We start from the raw sequence: 21371 nt of genomic DNA, 5'->3' as shown, positions 1-21371 counted from the left end.
AGAGTATTGGAAGCTAGGTTAAGAAGAGAGGTTATGATTAGTGAGCAGCAGTATGGCTTCATGCTGGGAAAGAGTACTACAGATGCAATGTTTGCAGTGAGGGTGTTGATGGGAGAGCATAGAAAAGGTCAGAAGGAGTTGCACTGTGTCTTTGTGGACTTAGAGAAAGCATATGACAGGGTGCCTAGAGAGGAGTTGTGGCTATGATTTAGTTGTCCTAAAAACTGCTGTACTGTTTACCCATATTTAGTTATGTAATATGTCTTCAATCCATTCAGCTATTCAAATTAATTTACTCTGAAACCTAGGGCATCATTGTTTGGCAGGAACTGTTAGTCTCAAGAATTAACCTTCATCTAATGAGATCTTTTTTCTAACAGTTACAAGTGTTGTCACCTCACAGTAAGACGCTGTCCAGTTCAATTCTCAGCTAGAGCGTCTTCTGCGTGGACACATGCCTGAATGGGCATACCTTCGTTGAAGGTTGTGCGTCAGGACTGGTAACTCGGCACGTAAAAATCAACTGCCAATCATTAGCGGACCGGAGTTCTGCTGTGGTGACCCCTAACCAGAAATGGCTGAAAGACACAAACACAAACAAACAAGTCTGACATACTGGCAGGCAGTACTACAGTGTGGCCAGCCACATATGTTGATTTCTATGCAGTCAGCTACTCACATATGCCATCTAACTAACAATGGAGGCAACCCAAGATCTTCCTCACCTTTATTCCCCTTGTCATTTCTTCATCAAGCTCCACACCTTTTCTCTTTTCCTTTATCATTGTATTTTACATTTCTCTTTTATTTTCCCTGATAACAATACATCTTCTACACCTTTATTGTTTTTCATATATCCGGTTAAACCACAGCACACTTGATCTGCCCTGAACTGTACTGTACTTATGGGGTCTGCCTTGCTGACCCTGACATTTGATCTTCACCTAGAATGGCACTATCTGAAAATTGTTCTTTTCCTTACTATCATCAGAAAAGACTTCTGGACTGAGTACAAGTACACTGGCACCCTATGTATTCATCAAATACCAGTCATACATGCCTCTGCTGTTTATTGAATGCACATAGTCTGTGCTTAAATGAAGCCCCAGTTCCTTTTTCCATAAGAAAAATTGCATAGTCTTAATTTTCCCCAGTTCAAGTACCTTTACTTTTCTAAAGAAAAAAAAATAAAACATGTTTCACCTTGCTACTCTGGCCATTCTGCTCTGCTCCAATGCCAGGCTCACCTCACCTCAGGAGAAGATTCCAGAATTAAGCTGTCCATTTCATTTGCAATACAGCATAATTGTTTCCTTTATTTGTGGAATAGTCATGCAAAAATAATGCTATCAAAGTCAAGTGTTAAGAAACCAAAGTAAAACTTCTTATAGAGCATTAACTTTATTATCATTACCTGTGTGATTTACATAAATGTGTTTATTATCCAAGTAAACCCACAAGTGGCAGGTACCTCTTTTCACTTGTGACCCTGAAATAATGTGTGCGTAAGTTATTTAGTAAGGCACATATAAAAAACAAATGGAAAGAGAGCAAATTAAATGCAGTGCAGAAAGGTAAAGGTAAAGCTGAGTAGCTGCTCATAGCCTTAATACTTGTTCAGTAAACTTCAGACTAACATTTATGCTGCACGTAAGTACTGATATGCCATGCAAAAGTGTGCAATAAGCTGCCAACCTGACATCAGTGTAATTCCTAAGTTCAGTGAGCACAAGGTGATAAAGTACAAGGAATTCACAATAATGTTTCCTCAGAGTACCTGTGCACATGAGGGAGTATGACAAGTAAATCAGCCATGTTGGATGAAACTGCTATGATGTCATAAAGTTAATTGGTAATCATATGATGTCATAAAGTTAATCAGTAGTCATTTGCTTCCTTTGCTTGTATAGGGTAACAGTGGAAGCGCACAAAGATTAAATACAGTCAGGGATGCCATACAATGAAACCTTTGTTTTTATAAGAAATGTATGGGAAAACAGCTTTGGTGTGTCACATGTAACAGACACCATTGAACTTAAATCACTGACTGTCAGTTACAAGGATGACATTGAAAAGTAAGATGCAAAGATGATGCTCCAGAAAATGGTAGCATTCTGCACAAATCCAGGACTTGCACGTGATTATTTAGTGACAGCAACAATAAATTATCAAACACTTACAAAAAGAATGATAACATGTGAAACTATCAGAGGTGCAATATCTGTCTTGAATAAATTAAAACAGAACAGTGACTGAAGGATACGCATGCTGCGATCACATTGGAAACATCCATCTGCAAGGGTCTGCAACTTAACCTTTGCTCTAGCACTGATAAATGAACATGCCCATAAGACTTTCAAGATGCTAATTAATTCTTCATCTTCTTCCAAGCCTTTCTAGATAATATTTAAACTAATAAACTTTGCTGATAGCGATCAGCTGTTTGACTTTGTATTGCTGTCAAGTTCATTTGAATACAGATTACTCTGTGAAAACTGTAGCTACAAAAAGAGGCAGCTTTGCTATACACATAGATATAGCTTTCTATCTCTGAGCTCAATAATCATGGGGTCTATATTACGAGATCGAAATCCTGTTTCCGTGTCACCACAAGACCGACACATATAACGCAAACTATAGTAATGGCGAACATTCAAAACTGTGAAACACAAAATGTCTAAGTGTCATGGTTGGCCCGTCTGTGGTATAGCTCCATAAGGTAAGTGTGTGATAGTTACGGACCTTAGGGTTAGGGTGCTGGTTAAGGTTAGTGCATAGATAGGTAATGTACGCAAGGTTTAGTGTACGGTTAGAAGTAGGGTTTTGTTAACTGTATGTGTGTGGATTATTTGTTTTGTTTGGGTATATGTCTGCAGGGTAAGTGTACGATAGTTTCAGACCTTAGGGTTAGGGTTAGGGTGTGGGTTAAGGTAAGTGCATAGACAGTAATGTATGTAAGGTTTAGTGTAGGGTATGAAGTAGGGATTGGTTAGTGTATGTATGTGTTTTATTTATTATGTTTGGGTATGTAGTATGTAGTGCGCGGTGGTGCTGGCCAACTATGATGGTTCGAGATTTGAAAATTTGCGGTTTAGGGGGTTCAGCATATTTGCGGTTCGTGCTATGTGTGTCAGTGTTGTGGTGTTCGATTATATGGGTTTTCGATGTCGTAATATAGATCCATAATCATGGACATAGCCAACCATAAGTAAATAAATAAACAAATAAATAATTGAGGACAAGGGCCAGAAATCAGGAAAATATTTCAAATATTGTTCTTACCTGTTTTGAAAGTTGCTAGAATAACAGGTTTTTCATTAACATGCATTTTTCCAACGGCTATGAAGTCTAAAACTCAAATGTCATCATTTAAAAATTGCAATCCTGAACAATTTGCCAGAAAGCCACAGAGGTGGGAACAGACCAGACCAGAAATATTAAGCAAAATCAAGGACATCCTGCAAAATCAGTAACAGCCGACAGCTATGAACACAGAACATCAAGTCAGTGAAAGTAATATTCTGCAACACTGCTAATAAAATCAGAGCACTTTCCAGCTCTCAGTCATACCAGGAGTTAACTTATTTCCAGAACCATAGCACTTAGGACCAAGACTGACTCCTTTCACTCACAGAATGATAAATCAGATGCCACAGTGGAGAGGTTCAATGAAATGTTATATGCCAAATTTGCAACAGTTCACAAATCATGGCTTAGGTATTTCAATAGCCCAAACAGTGAGACTGTAATATCCATAGATCAAAAGTCCATCCAGCATACTAGGGAGGTTTCTATAAAAATGACTATGATATCCTGGCTGAGCAGAGTGATGGACAAGTGGAAATGCAAGGTAAGGAACAGTCAGCAAGGAACATAGTTTAGGTTGACCACCTACTAAACCTGTTGGGCTAAACAGACAATGATATCAGCTCTAAAACATAAAGGGACCTGCAGCATGCCTCAGAGCAGTGAGAATTTGCTTTAAGGATGTTAGTATAATTAGCCATATTGTAAGTTCCTCTTAAGTGAAGTAGATGCCCATGACAGTCTTTGAGACATGAGATCATCACTTTGTGTTACAACTGATTACTAGGCAACAGGTTCAACAGACCATTATGAGCTTATATAATACAAATCTCTATGTTTATATAACTCAAAGGTTTTCACTCAAGAAACTGTACAGCTGTACAAAATAAATAAAACATGAATGACTATAAAAAACTTATTGCACCAAATAAATACAAAAAACAATTGGTAAGCACTTTCATTCCGTTAACATGAAAGGGTTTCTGTTGAAGTTCCATTAAGGGAATGAAAGCGCTTATCGATTGTTTTTGTATTTATTTGGTGTAATAAAGTTTTTTATAGTCATTCGTATTTTATTAAACCTCAGTGTTTGTTTCCTCTAAAATGTTTGTTTGTTCTAACATATGGCTTGTTATAACATATGGACAGGGTGAATTTACAGATCCCACTCTAATCATCAAGAGTGTTTTTAAAGAGAGTTAGGGAACTACTTTGTTTGATATGGAGCAACAGCTTGTTCCATATGTAGAGGATCCTTTGGGAGAGATATATATCACACCAACAGGTTCTATTTTTACTCTGATGTAGGCTTAGAGCAATTATCAGTGGTATTTCCAGTTTTTTGAGGTTTAATAGGTTAAGTAGGGCTGGATCTTTCCAAGTCATGTAGGACATGGAGAGGTCACAATGCAACAGTGTAAAATGACAGGGCTCTTTGTCTGACTTTGTAACTTAAGGAGCTCATACCAGAGATTTTTTGCTTTGGAAGCATTCTGTATTTTCTAGTTAGGTGATTGTTTGGAGGATTGTGCGCTAAAGGGTGCTTTGCATTTTTTTAATACGTTTTAAAGGATTAGCAGAGTGGGACAATAACTTCCTTGAACCAGGAGGATATACCTTTATAATTATCTTCACCACAAAAACTAGAGAACACAAATTTGTCACCAAAGGTTTTTGGAAGAAAAAACGTTCCTGGCATTCGACATGTATATTGAATAAGACTGTGTATCTGTGTTTTAATAAAACATCTGAAAAGTATTACTGGCCATATCCTTACCTTTATAATTAGTTTTATCATTAGAATGACTTCCTAACAATAGTCTTTACATGGTGATCATATGAGAATTTACCAAACAATTATTTATTTATTTTACATTTGTTTACTGGGAAAGTATGACTGGACACAGGTCCTTTTTCAGCGGAGGCCAGGGGAGAAAAGCTCCACATAAAACATACATAGTTAACAAAAATTTCAGTGCAATATTTACACACCAGATAGTTGTAGACAGTAGTAAATATCAATTGTTTCACATACAAGCATAGATTTCAAAGGTTTGACACCCTTTTGTATTCAAGAAAGCATAAATAGGAGTTTACAGGTAAGAAAGAGTTTATCAACAGAACATTAACTTACAATTAGTATTTCTTAATCATCAGAGTTGGAAGACGTCTGTTTGAAAAAGAAAGTAGTGATACTCAGACTTACTCAGGATAGAGGCATTAGTTATAATCAGTGTGAACAGGCAGTTTAATCTGGAGCAGTACATGGGCATAGCCATATTTTTGGACAAGTGAGTTTTTAGCATTAATTTGAACTGTGCTGAGGTTGTGATGGATGTTATGTTGGGAGGTAGGGGATTTCAAATTTTAGCTATATAGTTGGAGAAAAGCGATTCACCAGCTAGATTCTTAGCAATGGTAATTTTTATCAGGGTTTTGTTACTGGATCTTAGTGTTCTGGTACTGGACTATGGCTGTAGTAGGTTTTGCAGGGCAAGTGTACTTTCTTTGTGTTGGGATATTTCCTGGACCATGGTTAATTGGTTATATAATAGGAGTTGAGGACACTGTAATCAGATGAGTTTCTTGAGTGACTTAAAGTTTGATTTGGTGGCAAATCTTGAAACTTTGTTATAGCATGCCTCTACTTTTGCAAGGTCTGATATTCTTAGGTTGGTAAATATGGGTGATGCATAGAGCAGGGTTAAGATCAAATGGGTTTGAGCTATAGTGGCCTTTCTGTGAAGCAGAGTTTGCTTCTATACAGTGTACTTAGTTTTTTGTGTACTTTTTATGGTTTGAGATATGTGTATGCCAAATCTCATGCTATTATCTGTTTCAACCCCTAGAAGTTTAGTGCAAACAGTGGGTGTGATGATGCTGTTGTTTGTTGATAAACTATTAAAAGAGGGGAGGGGTGCAACAGATTTAGAGGGATGGAACAGCATAAGTTTAATTTTATTGGAGTTCAGGATTAGGTGGGAGTTTGTTAGCCATGTTTCGACTGCTAGAAAGGACTCTTGTGTAAGTGATTGTAGTTCTTGTATGGTAGGGGAAGCACATATTGTTGTGGTGTCATCTGCATACTGAATAACAGAGGCATGTGGGGCTGAGGTATAGAGGTTGTTTGTAAATAATGAGAAAAGTAGGGGACCTAGTATGGAGCCTTGGGGAACACCTAAGGTCACAGGAAGAAGGGGTGATAGGTTTTCTTGCCAATGTACCACTTGCTGGCATATAGTCAGTTATTCATGGACCCAAGCAAGAGTTTGTTGACAAAATTTTAGCTCTGAAAGGGTGGTTAGGAATTTTTTATATGAAGCCATGTCGAAGGCTTTAGATACATCTAATAAAATAGAGGATACATATTTGTGATTGTTTCTGTGATTGTTTTTTTGTGTTGGTAAATGATAATAAAGCAGTAGTGGTACTGTGGTATGGGCGGAAGCCGTGCTGTGTATGGGATAGTAGTTTGTTTGTTTGCAGGTATTCTATGATTTGTGTATGTACAATCCTCACTAGTATTTTAGACAGTGGGGATAAGATATTATATGGATGGTAGTTAGCTAGTTCTGTAGAGTTGCCTCCTTTGGAAAGTGGAATTATGTAGGAAGTCTTCCACATGGTTGGGACTTGGTGTTCTACTATGGATCTGCTTATAAGTATTGAAATTGGATAGGCTATTGCTTTGGCAGCTAGTTTTAGAAACTCTGCTGGTAGGTTGTCTACAGCTAGGGTAGTGTGCTTTAATTTATTAAGCATGTTTTTATTGTTATAGTTGAGATGGGTTGAAGGCAGAAGGAGTTATTGTCTTTTCCTGGGCTAGAACTAGTTGGAGTTGGGGTGGGTGACTGTTTGTTAGAGAGGGCTAATATGGTTTTGGTAAAGTATTTATTGAATTGGGTAGCAATATTTTCATTATTATTAGTAGTAGTATGCTGGGGAGTGCTAGTTTTTCCTGGCTGGAGTGTGTTGTTTATTGCTGACCAGAATTTTTGTGGGTTATTTCGGTGTTTAGTTTGAATATCAGTGTAGTAGTTTGTTTTGACTTGCTTGATTCGTTTCTTTGCTTTGTTTCTAAGTTCATGGATATGTCTAGGTCTCCAGCAGGATTGTGATACCAAACAGTACTATAGTTTTGACCCTCTTACAGGATGTGAATATAAGCTGGAGAGTTAAAAACAAGTGTCAGGTTTACAGTTATCAGCAATATTTGTCAGCCAAATACTCTTGGCATTAGATTGGACATCTAAGAAGTACATATCAAAGAGGAGGCCTACTACAGATTTCTGAGGGACACCATTAGTAACAAGTTTTCAAAGGAAAGGGTGTCATAAGCACTCACTGTCTGTGTTCTGCCCGAAAATCAGTTAGCTATGCAGTGGGTTACACAATGGTTAATAATCAGTCAGGTAACATATTTAACAATACCAGAGTGTGGGATAATTGTACATATCACAGCTAGGGCCAGGTAGGCAGTGTGTGCTGCTTACCCATTATCCTCTGCTTCAGTCACCACCTCAAACAAATCAAACAATTTCAACAGACAGGACCTATCTTTTACAAAGCCAAAATGATTTGAGTTGAGAGACTGTCGGCTACTTATCTCATAATTTATGAGCTCCATGTCGGAATCATGGCCTGAAGCTTAGCATCAAAAAATGCATTATCATCCCCTCTGGAAAAAAACTCAGTTCTCATGATTATTAAGTTGATGGGAGCCCACTGAACACTGATGGGGCCATAAGAGATCTGGGCACCCAGGTCAGCAGCCACCTCATCTTCAACCAACACATTGCCACTGTGGTCAGAAAGTCTTTCTATGTGGCACATCTTATAACCAAAGGTTTTTCATCCAGGAAGAAAGAGGTCATCACCCCTCTCTACTCATCCCTCATTAGACCAATCATTGAATATCACCCCATTTGGCATGTACTTGACCAGACACCTACAACAGCTGAAGAGGCCACAAACATACCTCACAAAAAGGATCCTAGGCCTTAAACATGTCTTACATGGACAGACTCAAGAAACTTCAGCTGTTCTCAGTCTCTTATCGTCTACTAAGAGGTGATCTCTGCTTGACTTACAAAGCCATGTCTGACCCAGCACTACTTGAAATGCTACATGTAAAGAAATTTATATACCCCGCACCACACACTCCAGAGGATCACAACCTCATTACCACAATTAACAGAACATGCTGGAGGGACAGGTTTTTCTCCCAAAGACTGCCCATAATCTAAAATAAGCTTCCCATTCATGTCAAGCAGAGCACATCACTGGCCCTCTTGAAGAGAAATCTTGACGAGAGGATGGGTAACAGCAAATTCAGTTCAGGGATCACTCCAGTTGCCCTACTGGATAAGGGTACTGTGAACTAACACTGGGTGGCACTGTGCCTGGGCAATTTCTTTGGGGGCTAGACTTGTAAAGGCTCCAGGGCCATTAGCCTAGTACACACCTATGAACCTATGAAACTGACAGCTCAACTTTTGAGACAGAATTCTAAGGTGAAATAATTTTCTAGAAATTGTTCATTTTGATAATATGGTAGTAAACATTGTTGTTAGAAAAGAAATGACATCCAGTCATGGAATGTGTTCTGTGCTAGTTTACTAATGCTGAACAGCATCTGGCTATGGAACATTATTACACAGTACTTAAAATATATTAGTATTACTTAGTAAGAATGTTCAGTGTGTATTATCTATTTGCTGAGCACTTGCTACATACCTCTCAGCTGTACAGATTTTCCCAAAATGTCCAGATTTTTGCATCATATTTTCAGAACGTTTTTCATAAAATTGTGTTTTTCTGGCAAATTAGTGGTAAATCATTAAAGACTGAAGTTAGGAAATAATGACAGACATTTCAGTTTCAGACTTCATACCCTTCAGAAAATTCATGTATACACAAAACTTGTTATTTTATCTCAACTTTCTGTGCTTGTACGAGCAATATTTAAATATTGTCCTCATTTCTGGATCTTTGTCCTATTTTTTTATAACTTTGTCGAGATTTCTTGCTCTTAGAGGTTGAGAGGTATGATTGACTATGATGAACATTTTGTTGTGATGCTGGCAGTGAGATGAACCATACAACTATACAGCACTTCTACATCAGGATATTATTGTGTACGAGCTGTCATTTTTATATTTTCTACTTAGCTGAATTTGCATTATTGTATTAATAAAACTGTATCAAAAATATTAATCTTTCTTGTGACCTGATTCATAGCTGAAAAGATCATCTGCATTAGTTCACTTATACCTGCCCAGTAAATGAATATACAGGATTTCAGGCAGCAGTCACCACAGATTTAAAATATGTCAAACACTTCAGATGATTGATTGAAATATTTAACATTTTTTGAAACCTCTTTCAGCTTCTTCAGCACTGTCAACTGAGCACTGTTAATGCTCTAGCACAAAATTAGAATTTAACAGAGGTTAGGGATTCATAACAAAAGCTTGTTAAGCACTATCTGTTGTCAGAAAGTGCTTATTAAGCCTGTGTTTTTCTCAGCTTTGGAAAGTAGACACAGTGCTTATTGTACTACAAATACATTACTTTCAAGGTGATCAGCTTTAAGATGAAAAAGGATTCATGAGCTAATAAACACTTATTTGGAAGTGGTTTCATGGCACATCAGATTCAAAATATGATGGTGATGTGCGCGTGCGCGCGTGTATGTGTGTGTGTGTGTGTGTGTATGTGTGTGTGTGTGTGTTTTATGTGGTGGGGAATGACAAAGGATTGCATACTCTTCTGCAGTAAGGCATGCTGCATTATTGACTATTGAAAGAATAGATCACTCTGCACAATATTCAAAGAATGAATACTGATAGGTTCATTGAGGAGAAGGAGAAACTTAGTTAATCAACAGCACAGAAAGGACAGCCACTATAATGAAAAAAATAAGATCAAAATATATTTCAATGATAAAATCCATATGTTAGAATGATTGCTTCTACTTTAAATCAGTAGTCTTCAGCCATATATGCACAGAGATTTTATGTTGCCTCATTCACAGCTCTTAATACGTTTACACCAATATCCAGTGCTACAAACTGTCAGATAAACATACTATATATGAGAAAGGGACTGTGATATTAAATAAACCATTTGCGTAGTTTATTGAACAACTTGCACAATCCTAAAAAAGATACTTGCAGTTATTAGTTGTCTTTCGGTACAGTATTATGTACTGGCATATGGCAGCAAACCTACAAATTATATACTCTGTAGTCACAAAACATGCACTATTATTTGTTTTTTATTGCCTCCTTCTATTAACAAAGAACATAGAGACAGAGGGAAGCATTCAGAAAATCTGATTTGCAGCGACAAGTGCTATCACCAGTGCTGTGGTTAAATCATAAGCAGCCACTCCAACTCTCAAGGCAGGTCAGAGGTTTGGGTTCTGCATATTACTCAAATGAATTACATTTAAATAGTGACCTAAGTAATAGAGGATCTAGATAGTAAGGAATGGGAATGACTGATCAATGCATTCTTGCACAACCCAGGGAAATGATGTTGGCAGAGTTTTTCCACTGTGTGTTATTATGCTATGTCAATTTTAAAATTAGACATAATTCCAAATCAAAAAATAATATTCAGAATATCCATTAAACCTTGAATCATTGGTTTAAGAAGGGTAATCAATATGCCATCAGCAAATAAATCTAGAAAAGACAGATGGACATTGCTTTTTCTCATGAATTATTCATTCACTGCAACAATATTCATGTGTGTGTGTGTGTGTGTGTGTGTGTGTGTGTGTGTGTGTGTGTGCTTGTTTGTGTGTCTATTTAATTAAGCCAGTTACTAGCAAACACTGATGCTTGTGAGAAGTCAGAAAAAAAAGAATACCAAAAAAAATAAATAAATAAAAATCAACACACAGACATGGGGTGAGCATGCATAACTGCCAGGGCCGGTGCTAGCATTCTGGGGGCCCTCAGCAAGTGTCATGCTTGGGGCCTTACCTAGGAGGGTGTAAGGTGTGGCCATACCCCCTTCCCTTTACTTCAATCCACAAAATTTGCTAGAAAACCAAATTGCCTTGAGGGGCAGATTACAATATCAAGCATGGTCTGAAACTGTTTCAAAGCTCATAACCCCTACCACCAACCTCTCAGCACGTAAGACATAAGGGTCGATATTATGTGATCAAACAGTGAAATGTTCAAACACGTAATAATCACCCCAAAATGTCGAACTGTCGGAATGTCGAACGGTTCAATGGTGATCTCTGTACAGTGCGAACATGGAAGTTTTCCATTGTCTGCACTGTAGTGTGATCTCAGAATTGGTATATTTAAGTAGAGGGGGTGTGGCTGGCTTTCCCCCCTTCTTAGAGCATTTTTATGGTTTGGGTGTTTTTTGGGGGGGTTTTGCCATTTGACATTACAGCGTTTCGACATTTAGGAGTCGATTATTACGTGTTCGAACATTTCACTGTTCGATCACGTAATACAGATGCAGACATAAGATTAGGGCTTTAAAAAAATGGGCTTTTCAGCTAATAAAGATGTTAGAACAGATTTTGCAGTAGCATGAGTTGCATGAACCCACATGTTTTTGAAGGTTACAGACCAAAAATACCAGGTAAACATCTCAACACTGACCATCATTCTCACACCCCCTACCCCTGCCTAACGTTTCAGCCCATTTCTAGACAAAGCCAAAAATAATCACAGAACAAAGGCATAACATCAGAGATAGCTTTAAAAATTGCTATTATAAGCTTACAAAGGTACTAGAATTACAGAGTATGCATTAGTATGAATGAAAACATCAGTACATTCTGTAGAATTCTCACAGCCCCATACCTCCCAATGTTTCACCATAATAATTCCAGATAAAGCCAAAATTAATTGCAGAGCAGAGAGATATAATGTTAGCAGTAGTGTTAAGCATTTTGTTTTAAACATTGTTTTAAACTTATAAAGATAATATAACAAGTTTTCCATCAGTGTGCATTACAATAATTCCTGTACTCTATACATTCTCACAGCCCCTACCTGCAACCCTTCAGCACAAGCATGAAAGCATAAGACAAAAGCTAAACATCAGAGAAAACCTTATAAAAATGACTGAATGGGTTTTCCCATAATTTGGTGTATTACTTTGCTTCAATCTCAAAGTTTTTCTAGAAAACCAAATTGTTTTGAGGGACAGACCACAAATATCAAGCAACAGTCCCACAGCTTTCACAATGCCCATACCCCCACCACCAACCTCTTAGAACAATAATTTTGGATGAAGCAAAAAGAAATAAAACAAAAAAAACAAGACAAAGGCATAATATTAGGATTCAAAACACTTGGTTTATGAACCAATAAAGATAGTATAACAGATTTTGCAGTGGCATACATTGCCTGAACCAACATGTTTTTTTTTTTTCTTTTTATGCAAAACTGACCAAAAATACCAAACATTAGAATACCATGTGACATTTTCACAACCCCTAACATCCTCGTAACCTCTGAGCACAACAATTCTAGATAAAGCCAAAATAATTGCAGAACAAAGGCAGAAAATCAGGGATAGTTTAAAACATAGCTATTATAAATTGCAGAAAGCTTTGTAGAACAGGGTTTGCATTAAAATTATATTTGTGCATTCTGTAACATTATTTCAGCACAATTCTGGACAAAGCAAAAAAAGAAAAAGAAAAAAAGGCAGAGCAAAGACGTATAACATCAGGCATTTAAACACTTATCTAATAAACTTATAAAAATGCTAGAACAGGTCTTGCATTGCATGGACTAAAATTTTTCATGAGAGAGAGCAGAAAATCCCAAGCAGACATGAGGACATTCTACAACATTCTTAAAGCCCATACTCCCCTCCCAACCTCTTAGCACAACAATTCTGGACAAAGCAGAAAAATCATAGAACAAAGGCATAGCACAAGAGACAGTTGTAAATATGGATGTTACAAACTTAAAGAAGAAATACTAGAATAGCAGGGTTTGCATTAGTCTACATTAAATCATCATCTACATTTTCTCAGTCACTATCACCCCACTACCAACCTATCAGCATAAATCTGGACAAAGCAAAAATAAATAAGTAAAAAATATGACTATTCTTATGCAGAACTGATTAAAAAACTAGAATCTGGACATTAATTATCACAGAGAAGCCCCTCCCCGTTATCTCTCAGCACAAGAATTCTGGACAAAGCTAAAATAAAACTATTTAAACCAAAACCTATCTCCACCCCCACCCCCCAATCATCCAAGAATTCTGGGGACAAATATTACAATCCTCATCTCTCTGTGTCCCCCCTCCCAAAGAAAAAAGTAAAAAAAACCCAAAAACTCAGCAACTTACCTTTTTCTGTAGTGGAAGGCTGCAACTAATTCACTACTCAAACTAAATTAAAAATTGACCCCCTGATTGCTACCACACAGACCATTCCAGCATTTTTAAATTTGTCCTTAAAAGGACAATTTTTCAGAGCTTTTAAAAAATGCCCTTACAAGGGTAGTTGAAAATGCAGTTCCTTGGCTTGTCTGAATGTTCCAAAGTCCTTGTCCTCCTCACACCACCAGTAATCCAATAAAAGATCTCCCGAAAATCCAAGTAGCATAGCAAACTTTTCTCTTGAAAAACAAGAGAACGGAATACTTGCTACACACGTGCTATTTTAAAGGCAGCTGACAGAGGAAGTGTGTTGCAAGAACCACTTCCTTGAAGAGAAAAAATAAAACAAACAACTTACTTCTTTGGTTGCTGCAACCAATCAGGTCCTTGCTTTACTGAAGCAGACATGATGGAGTGAAACTTTCAGCTGACATCACATCTTACAGGAAGGCAATTTATTAAAACTTTTGATGGTGCTGTGAATTCTGCAACGCTGCCGTAATTACGAGTCTGTGAGAACTGGAACCAGGCAAGAATGAAGGAGAAACCTGCGGCCGCTTGTGTGTAAGTTGGCTGCACATTGTTAGTGGGGGCCCTTGTGTGCAGGGAGATAACTAGGGGCCCTCCGTGGCAGCGGGTTTGGTGGGTGCCTAATGCCGGCTATGTAACTGCACACAAACAGTGACCCAAGATCAGGACTGAAGGCAGGAGGTGTGAGGTTGATATCTTACCACGAAGCCACCATGCTGCCCATATTGTCATGATACAGTTTTCTGTCCAACTGTGTCATAGTTTCATAAAATCATAAGTAATTACTAGGCTAGCAACTCTAGAGGCATTTTTTAGCCCAACTGCGCTTCACAAAGATGAGAATCAAACCCTGAACCTTGTGTCTATATGGTAAACACCTTAACCTGTATGCCACTTCCTAACCCACTAAAAAGATTAAATCACACCAGATGGGACTCATACCCATAATGCCTCACTTAGTAGGCTAATGCCTTACCATTAGGCCACTGGGGCCTAATTATTAGCTCCCAATCTAGGGCACTAATCAATAGACTAACAAGTAGCTCAAAACATAATAAGGAGCAAGTTCTATTGAAATTTGAACTCGGATCTCTGGATTCATAGTCTGCAGTGCTAAGCATTACACCCTAGAACCACAAAAATGTCCTACCATAATTGCCTACTGCGTTCTTTTTGTTTTTGTGTCATCTAATATTATTACACCAAGAACCTTTCAATTCTTGTTCATGCTGATTACCTTGAAATTGTTTATGATTTAACTGAGTTTTGTAATTCACTAAGTGATTTTCCATTCCTCTAAAGTCAAAAAAAAAAAAAAAATATATATATATATATATATATGGGTCTACTTCGGGAGACCGAACCGACGATTCGCCGACACGCGGGAAGAGGAGACTAAACGACCGACAGGTAGGTTCACCGACAGGGAGATTCGCCGACAGCGGAAAGACCGACAAGGGAAATGTGCGATCGTTACATGATGAGTGTGCGACAGTGACGGAGTTAGGAGCGGTCAGGTAAGTGTGCGAAATTGTGGGATGTCGGGTTAGGCTGTGGGACAGGTGAGTGTGTGTTTGTGTCGGAGGTAGGGTTCGGGTTAGGTAAGTGTGTGATAGTGAGGGACTGTAGTTTTGGGACGGGTTAAGTGAGTTAGGGTTAGGGTGCAGGTAGGTGAAGTGTGCGATGGTGTCGGTGCTTGGGTTAGGGGTGGGTAAGTGAGTTAGGGTTAGGGTGCAGGTAGGTGAAGTGTGCGATGGTGTCGGTGCTTGGGTTAGGGGTGGGTAAGTGAGTTAGGGTTAGGGTGCAGGTAGGTGAAGTGTGCGATGGTGTCGGTGCTTGGGTTAGGGGTGGGTAAGTGAGTTAGGGTTAGGGTGCAGGTCGGTGAAGTGTGCGATAGTGTCGGACGTTAGGGTTAGGGTTTAGGTTTAGGTTAGTGGATGTGTTGTTGTGTGCTTGTGTATTTGGCGTATTTTGTGTCGGTGTTTTGTTGTTCGGTATGTTGCGGTGTCGGTGTGGTGTGTTGTCGGTTGTTTGGGGTCGGGGATGTGTGTGTCGGTGATTCGTACGTTCGGTGTATGAAAGTAGACCCATATATATATATATATATATATATACATACATACACATTTTATCTTGCTAGGACTCTCTTCAACCTTTCTAATCCTTCCTCTACATTAGCACTGATGCATATCTTTGTCTGCAAAAAAAAATAAATAAATAAAAAGATACATTTCATTAAAAAATACAGCATTGCTACTATATTAAGGAATTGCAAAGGACAACACTTGTTTTTTTCTTATCTGTGGTAAAGTCTGTGTGAACACTGCATGTCCTTTCTGAGTCCATGTGTATTTTTTTCCACTGGGTTCACCAATCTCCTTTCATGCCTCAAAGGTGTTTTGTGCTTTAGGTAAGTGGGTGTTACTGCAAACTGTAGACAAGGGTATTTACTATGTAAGAGTGAATGAGTGTACGCATCCTGCAATGGGCTGATGGCCCATGCAGGATTAGTTCCTTTTCTTTGTGTTCAGTAAGGGGTGGTACAGGCTTTGGCTCACCAACAGTCTGAACACAGATAAAATGGGTAACCTGTGAATAAACTACCAAATGAATAAAACCACTAATAACTCCTGTGATGCCCTGATAATAACCATGCCTTCTTCTGAGATAAGTCCATATTCTAATCCCACATGTATCTTATTAACCATCCAACATTTTACCTCTGCTACCACCTAGGTGCTAATTCCAGTGTTCAAATATATCAGTTTGACAGCTTGCATATTCAGAGTGGATTACCCATTTAATTAAAGATATTTTTATAATATTCATTCAAGAAGGAACATAGGTACTCTAACAAAGCAATGATTTTCATTCACAACTCTGCTTGCCAAAATATAGTAATTCATTTCAAAAGGATGATAATGTACCTGACATGACAATCCTGAGTAACCAGGTAGGCATTCACATTTCTCAATCTGTCTTGCGCGTTCACTTATGATGGATGTCTCTCCTATTTCAGCTACTTCCATGGAGATCTCAGAAATTCTGTAAAACAGAATACAGTCTAAATCACTTCAAGATAATAAACTGAATTAGTGAAGTAAGTATTAAAAAGTTGCAGGATATACAATGCATAACATAATGAACAACAATACATATGTTTCACAGCTTAGTCAAGGGTTGAATTATTACTGCGCTGTAGAAATATGCAGTAGTATTATATAGTGCTTTTCCATAAATAATCACTACAACTAGAAAAATTAGTCTACACAGTTAAACGAAATGGAAGAAACCTAGTTGTGCATCTGATTACACATCCAAACAAACTGCAACCAGGTGATGCTATTCAGTCAACACTATTCTGCATTGTTTTTTTTCCCCAAAATTTAAGACCTTAGAAAGATACAACTATTTCAGATAGGGCAAGCAGAGTGTTGAGAAATGTTAATGAACGTAAAGGCTGCCAGCCTAGCTAGATAGAATTTTGTAAATAATTCTATGCCATTTGTAAATATTAATTTAATCCACAGGCTTGTTTAAAAAATGTAGAGAGAACTATGTGTTATCATTAAACTATATGTTGTACTGAGCTTCAAAAATGTAACTACAGTGCACCCTGCTGGAGGAAAGCTGTTAAGTAAGGAATCTTACAACTGTGTTTGATCTCAAGCTTGGAGAAAAGATGTCTCGACCAGCAAATTTTTTCTATTGTTTTAAGACAGAGATACTTGCTAGATTTTACATGTAAAAGTATCTTTTATTGTTGTGGCTTCCTGGCCAGGTGCAGCTTACAAAGAAATGTAAATTTTGAGTTTCTGTAATCCTGGGAACTAAAGGAGAAGTGATAAAAATTATGTAACGTGAAATGACTCAGCAGTAATGGGTGTTACCAATTTAAGACTTTCTCAGAGAGAAAGACTGAACATTTTGTATCTCGTCTGGGATCTAGTAAGAACATCCATTCACCAGCACTTGTTTGCGCTGTATGTAAGCAGTATTTAGAACAGTGATTTCTCTTAGAGTTAGACAGAAAATATAGCCAGATTGGCCTAGCTGTTTCTATATTTGTCAGACTAACCTACAATATTGTTTTAATGTTTCCTGTAATTTCTGAACTCTTTAGTGTCATTGTGTTGAATTCATGAGATTTGTCTTGTGTTTTTATTATTTATTGTTAAATATTTAAAATCTTTCAACTGTGCCTGTTTTCTTTAGAGATAATTTAAGCTCTAGAGTACTTGCATGTATTTGGTGATACTGTCCAAGCCACTCCAATAGTCTTGCTGTTCTTACACTTACTCTTTGGATAACAGTAATATTACACAGTGAAATTGGTCATCCTTTGGGAAGGGCCTTATAGTAGCTGATAATAATGGTTGGTGGCAGCCGGTACTATCTTATAGTCTGTGCAGAAAGGGGGCATAGCTGGAGAACCTGAGCCAGCCTTCCCCAGGAGTGTCTGCATGTCTGTATCTAAATCAAATCTTACAGTGTGTGTGTGTGTGTGTGTGTGTGTCAACTACTTGGCCAGGGACACAAAGCACTGATTGGACAGAGAGGGTGCTGGAGGTTTTAGCTTGACCACTAGACTGAGATCTGGACCCTATAGCTGTGCCAGTGGGGGTCTTATTGGGGATCTGGAGAGAAAGGGAGAAACCAGCCCCTTACTGACTGCGATCTCTGTGTGCTCTTAAGGGAAATTGTACTTCACTGTGTGTACTTCTTATCCCCCCAATGTGCATGCCCCTCACTGGTGCTAGTGGTGAGGATTGGGGATCCTTGATTACTGGGCCAGTGCATGGGTGTCACATATTAATTGTTTAGCAGTGTTGGGATATCCACATCAAATATTAATTGTTTGATAGTGGTGAGTTAACCACATCACATACTAATTGGCTTGTAGTGGTGTGGATAGTTAATTCCTGTAGCTTGTGTACAGTGATCAGTCACTTAGTGAACATTCAGAGTTCATATCACAATTGTTTTATTTTTTTTTTGTTAGCTTAGTTAGTCAGGGAGAGCAGGCAAGCATGTCAACAGAGGAGTATGGTAAGTTGACAAGGAGCCAGTTGGCTGAGATGTGCCAGGCTAAAGGACTGGTGCATGGAAACCTGACTAAAGCAAACATGATTGCAGCTTTGGCCACAATTGCATCAGAGAATAGCAACCAGGAGGACAATCAGAATGGCCGTGGAGATGTACAACACTCAGAGAATGGGCAGCTCAACCTTTCTGCAGCGGACTTAAAAATCCATCTGGAGCAAAAGAGACTTGGGTTGGAGCCCAGGGGGTTGGAAACAGAGCAGCAGAGAGAGTAGCTAGTGAGGCACCTGATTCTCAAGGGAAGGGGGTTTCTGTATAATGGGACAAAGTGTTACTGTTTAGAGAGTGGATACCAGAGGGAGGACTAGAAGGTGAGAGAATACAGCAGTTGGTAGTGGCTAGAGCCTACCATCTGTCACTTCTAGCCATAGCTCAGGACATTCCCTTTGCAGGTCATATGGGCATAAAATGTACCAAGAGATGTACTATGCAGAACTTCTATTGGCCTGGGATTTCCAGAGATGTAAAAGAGTACTGTGGGACCTGTAAGCAGAGCCAAAAGGTAGTCAAGGCAGGAGACAAGGTGCAAGCTCCTTTGATGTCTTTGCCTGTGATTGAGGAGCCATTTCAGAGGGTAGCTATGGATATCATGGGGCTTCTTAGTACCCCAAATTCCACAGGGAAAATGTATATCCTAGTGGTAGTAGATTATGCTACAAGATACCCTGAGGAAGTGGTTTTGTCCTCCATTGAGGCAGAAAAGGTGGCAAATGCTTTGTTAGAGATTTTCAGAAGGGTAGGTTTCCAAAAAGAAATACTGACTGACAGAGGTGCCAGTTTCAAGTCAGACCTGCTGGCTTGTTTGTGGACATACTGTGGAGTGAAGCACCTGAAGACCACCCCCTACCATCCCCAGGGTAATGGTCTTGTTGAGAGGTTAAACTCCATACTCAAGTCCATGCTACAGGCATTTGTAGACCAGTTTAAGAGGGATTGTGATAAATATTTGCTCCATCTGCTCTTTGCTTACAGAGAGGTTCCCCAGAAATCCACAGGTTTTTCACCCTTTCATTTGGTGTATGGGCATTGGGTGAGAGGGTCTCTAGATTTAATTTGAGATGAGTGGGAGGGTGAGAGTGAATCACACAAGGAGTCGGTTGTGGCATATGTCCTAAACCTTCGGACAAGGCTCAGGGAACTCATGGGCTTGGCTCAGGAGAACCTGGCAGAAGCCCAACAACAGAAAAAGGTCTGCTATGACAGGAATGCTCAAGCTACAGAGTATGTTGTGGGGCAGCAGGTAATGATTGTCATTCCTGTCAGACACAACAAGCTGCAAGCAGTCTGGGAAGGACCCTACAAGCTGGTAAGGAAGGTCAGTGATGTTAACTACATGGTGGAACTGCTAGACAGATGGCAGGGGCATAAATTGTACCTTGTTAACATGATGAAACCTTACCATTATAGGGAGGCCCTTGTGCTGAGTATTTGAAGTGGATTTCAGGAGGAGTCTGAGGGGTATCTAGTGACTGATCTCCTCAGTGAAACTTGGACTGACACTTCAGTAGAAGGGGTAGCAATGTCCCAGCAGCTAGCCCCTACCCAGATTCAATTATCTGAGCAGTGTTACAGGAGTTTGGGGACATGTTCACTGGGAAACCAGGGTGCACCCACCTGGTGGAGCACCAGATGGGTACAGGACCCCAAAGGCTTATTAGACAGGCCCCTAAAAGGGTGAATGAGAGAGTCAAACAGACTCTGAGGGAGGAGATACAGGAAATGTTGGAACTAGAGGGATTCAAGAGTCCAACAGTCCCTGGGTGACCCCAGTGGTGCTGCTGCCAAAGAAGGATGGCAGCACCAGGTTCTGTGTGGACTACATGAAACTAAATAGTCACAGAGATTCAAGTGCTTACCCCATGCCTAGGACAGATGAGGCCCTAGAGCAGTAGGTTAGGACTAAGTATCTTACCACCATTGATCTTACCAAGGGTTACTGTCAGCTGCCCTTGACTCCCAGGGCTAGAGAGAGGTGAGCCTTTGTGACTCCTTTTGGCTTGTATGAGTTCACAAAGATGCTCTTTTGGATGAAAATGCCCCAGAAACATTCTAGAGGCTGGTAGATCATATCCTAGGAGGAGCAGGAGGGTTTGCCCTTGCTTACCTAGAAGATATTGCCAGCTACAGCCATTCCTGGCAAGAGCACCTTCAGCATGTCAGGTAGGTGCTGGGCAGACAACAGAGGGCAGGGATGACCATTAAGCCAGGCAAATGTCAGGTATGGCAGATGTCTCCTACCTGGGACATAGAGTGGGGAGTGGTAAGATCAGGCCAGAGACTGCCAAAGTGGAAACCAGTCAAGCATGGTCTGCATGTGTTACCAAAAAGCAGGTGAGGGCATTTTTAGGGACAGCAGGGTACTACATAAAATTCATCCCCAGCTAAAGTACCATAGCTGCTCCCCTCACAGACTTGACAAGGTAAAACAGGCCAGATAATGTAGTCTGGACCACAGCATGTGAGCAGGCATTTCAGAAGCTTAAAGAAGCTTTGGGAAGACCCCCTGTGTTAGCCAGTCCAGATTACAGCAAATAATTTGTTGTGCAGGT

The 21371-nt window shown here is 39.3% G+C and overlaps 1 protein-coding gene across 13 annotated transcripts in view; it reads right to left on the bottom strand.

Annotated features, from left to right (window-relative positions):
• Nucleotides 1–21371, bottom strand: part of LAMA2 (laminin subunit alpha 2) — a 4753606-nt gene that overhangs the window by 1516211 nt on the left and 3216024 nt on the right. For all 13 annotated transcript variants that reach the window (XM_044064325.1, XM_044064371.1, XM_044064344.1 and 10 more), the window contains one exon: nucleotides 16647–16764. In XM_044064325.1, the coding sequence (XP_043920260.1) occupies nucleotides 16647–16764 (118 nt within the window). The remainder of the gene's footprint in view (nucleotides 1–16646; nucleotides 16765–21371) is intronic.

The sequence above is a fragment of the Protopterus annectens genome, chromosome 1.part0, assembly GCF_019279795.1.
Source record: "Protopterus annectens isolate FY-2018-M chromosome 1.part0, PAN1.0, whole genome shotgun sequence".
NCBI lineage: Eukaryota > Metazoa > Chordata > Ceratodontiformes > Protopteridae > Protopterus > Protopterus annectens.
The sequence above is the reverse complement of the archived record's forward strand: the minus strand, read 5'-3'. Positions and strand labels throughout refer to the sequence as shown.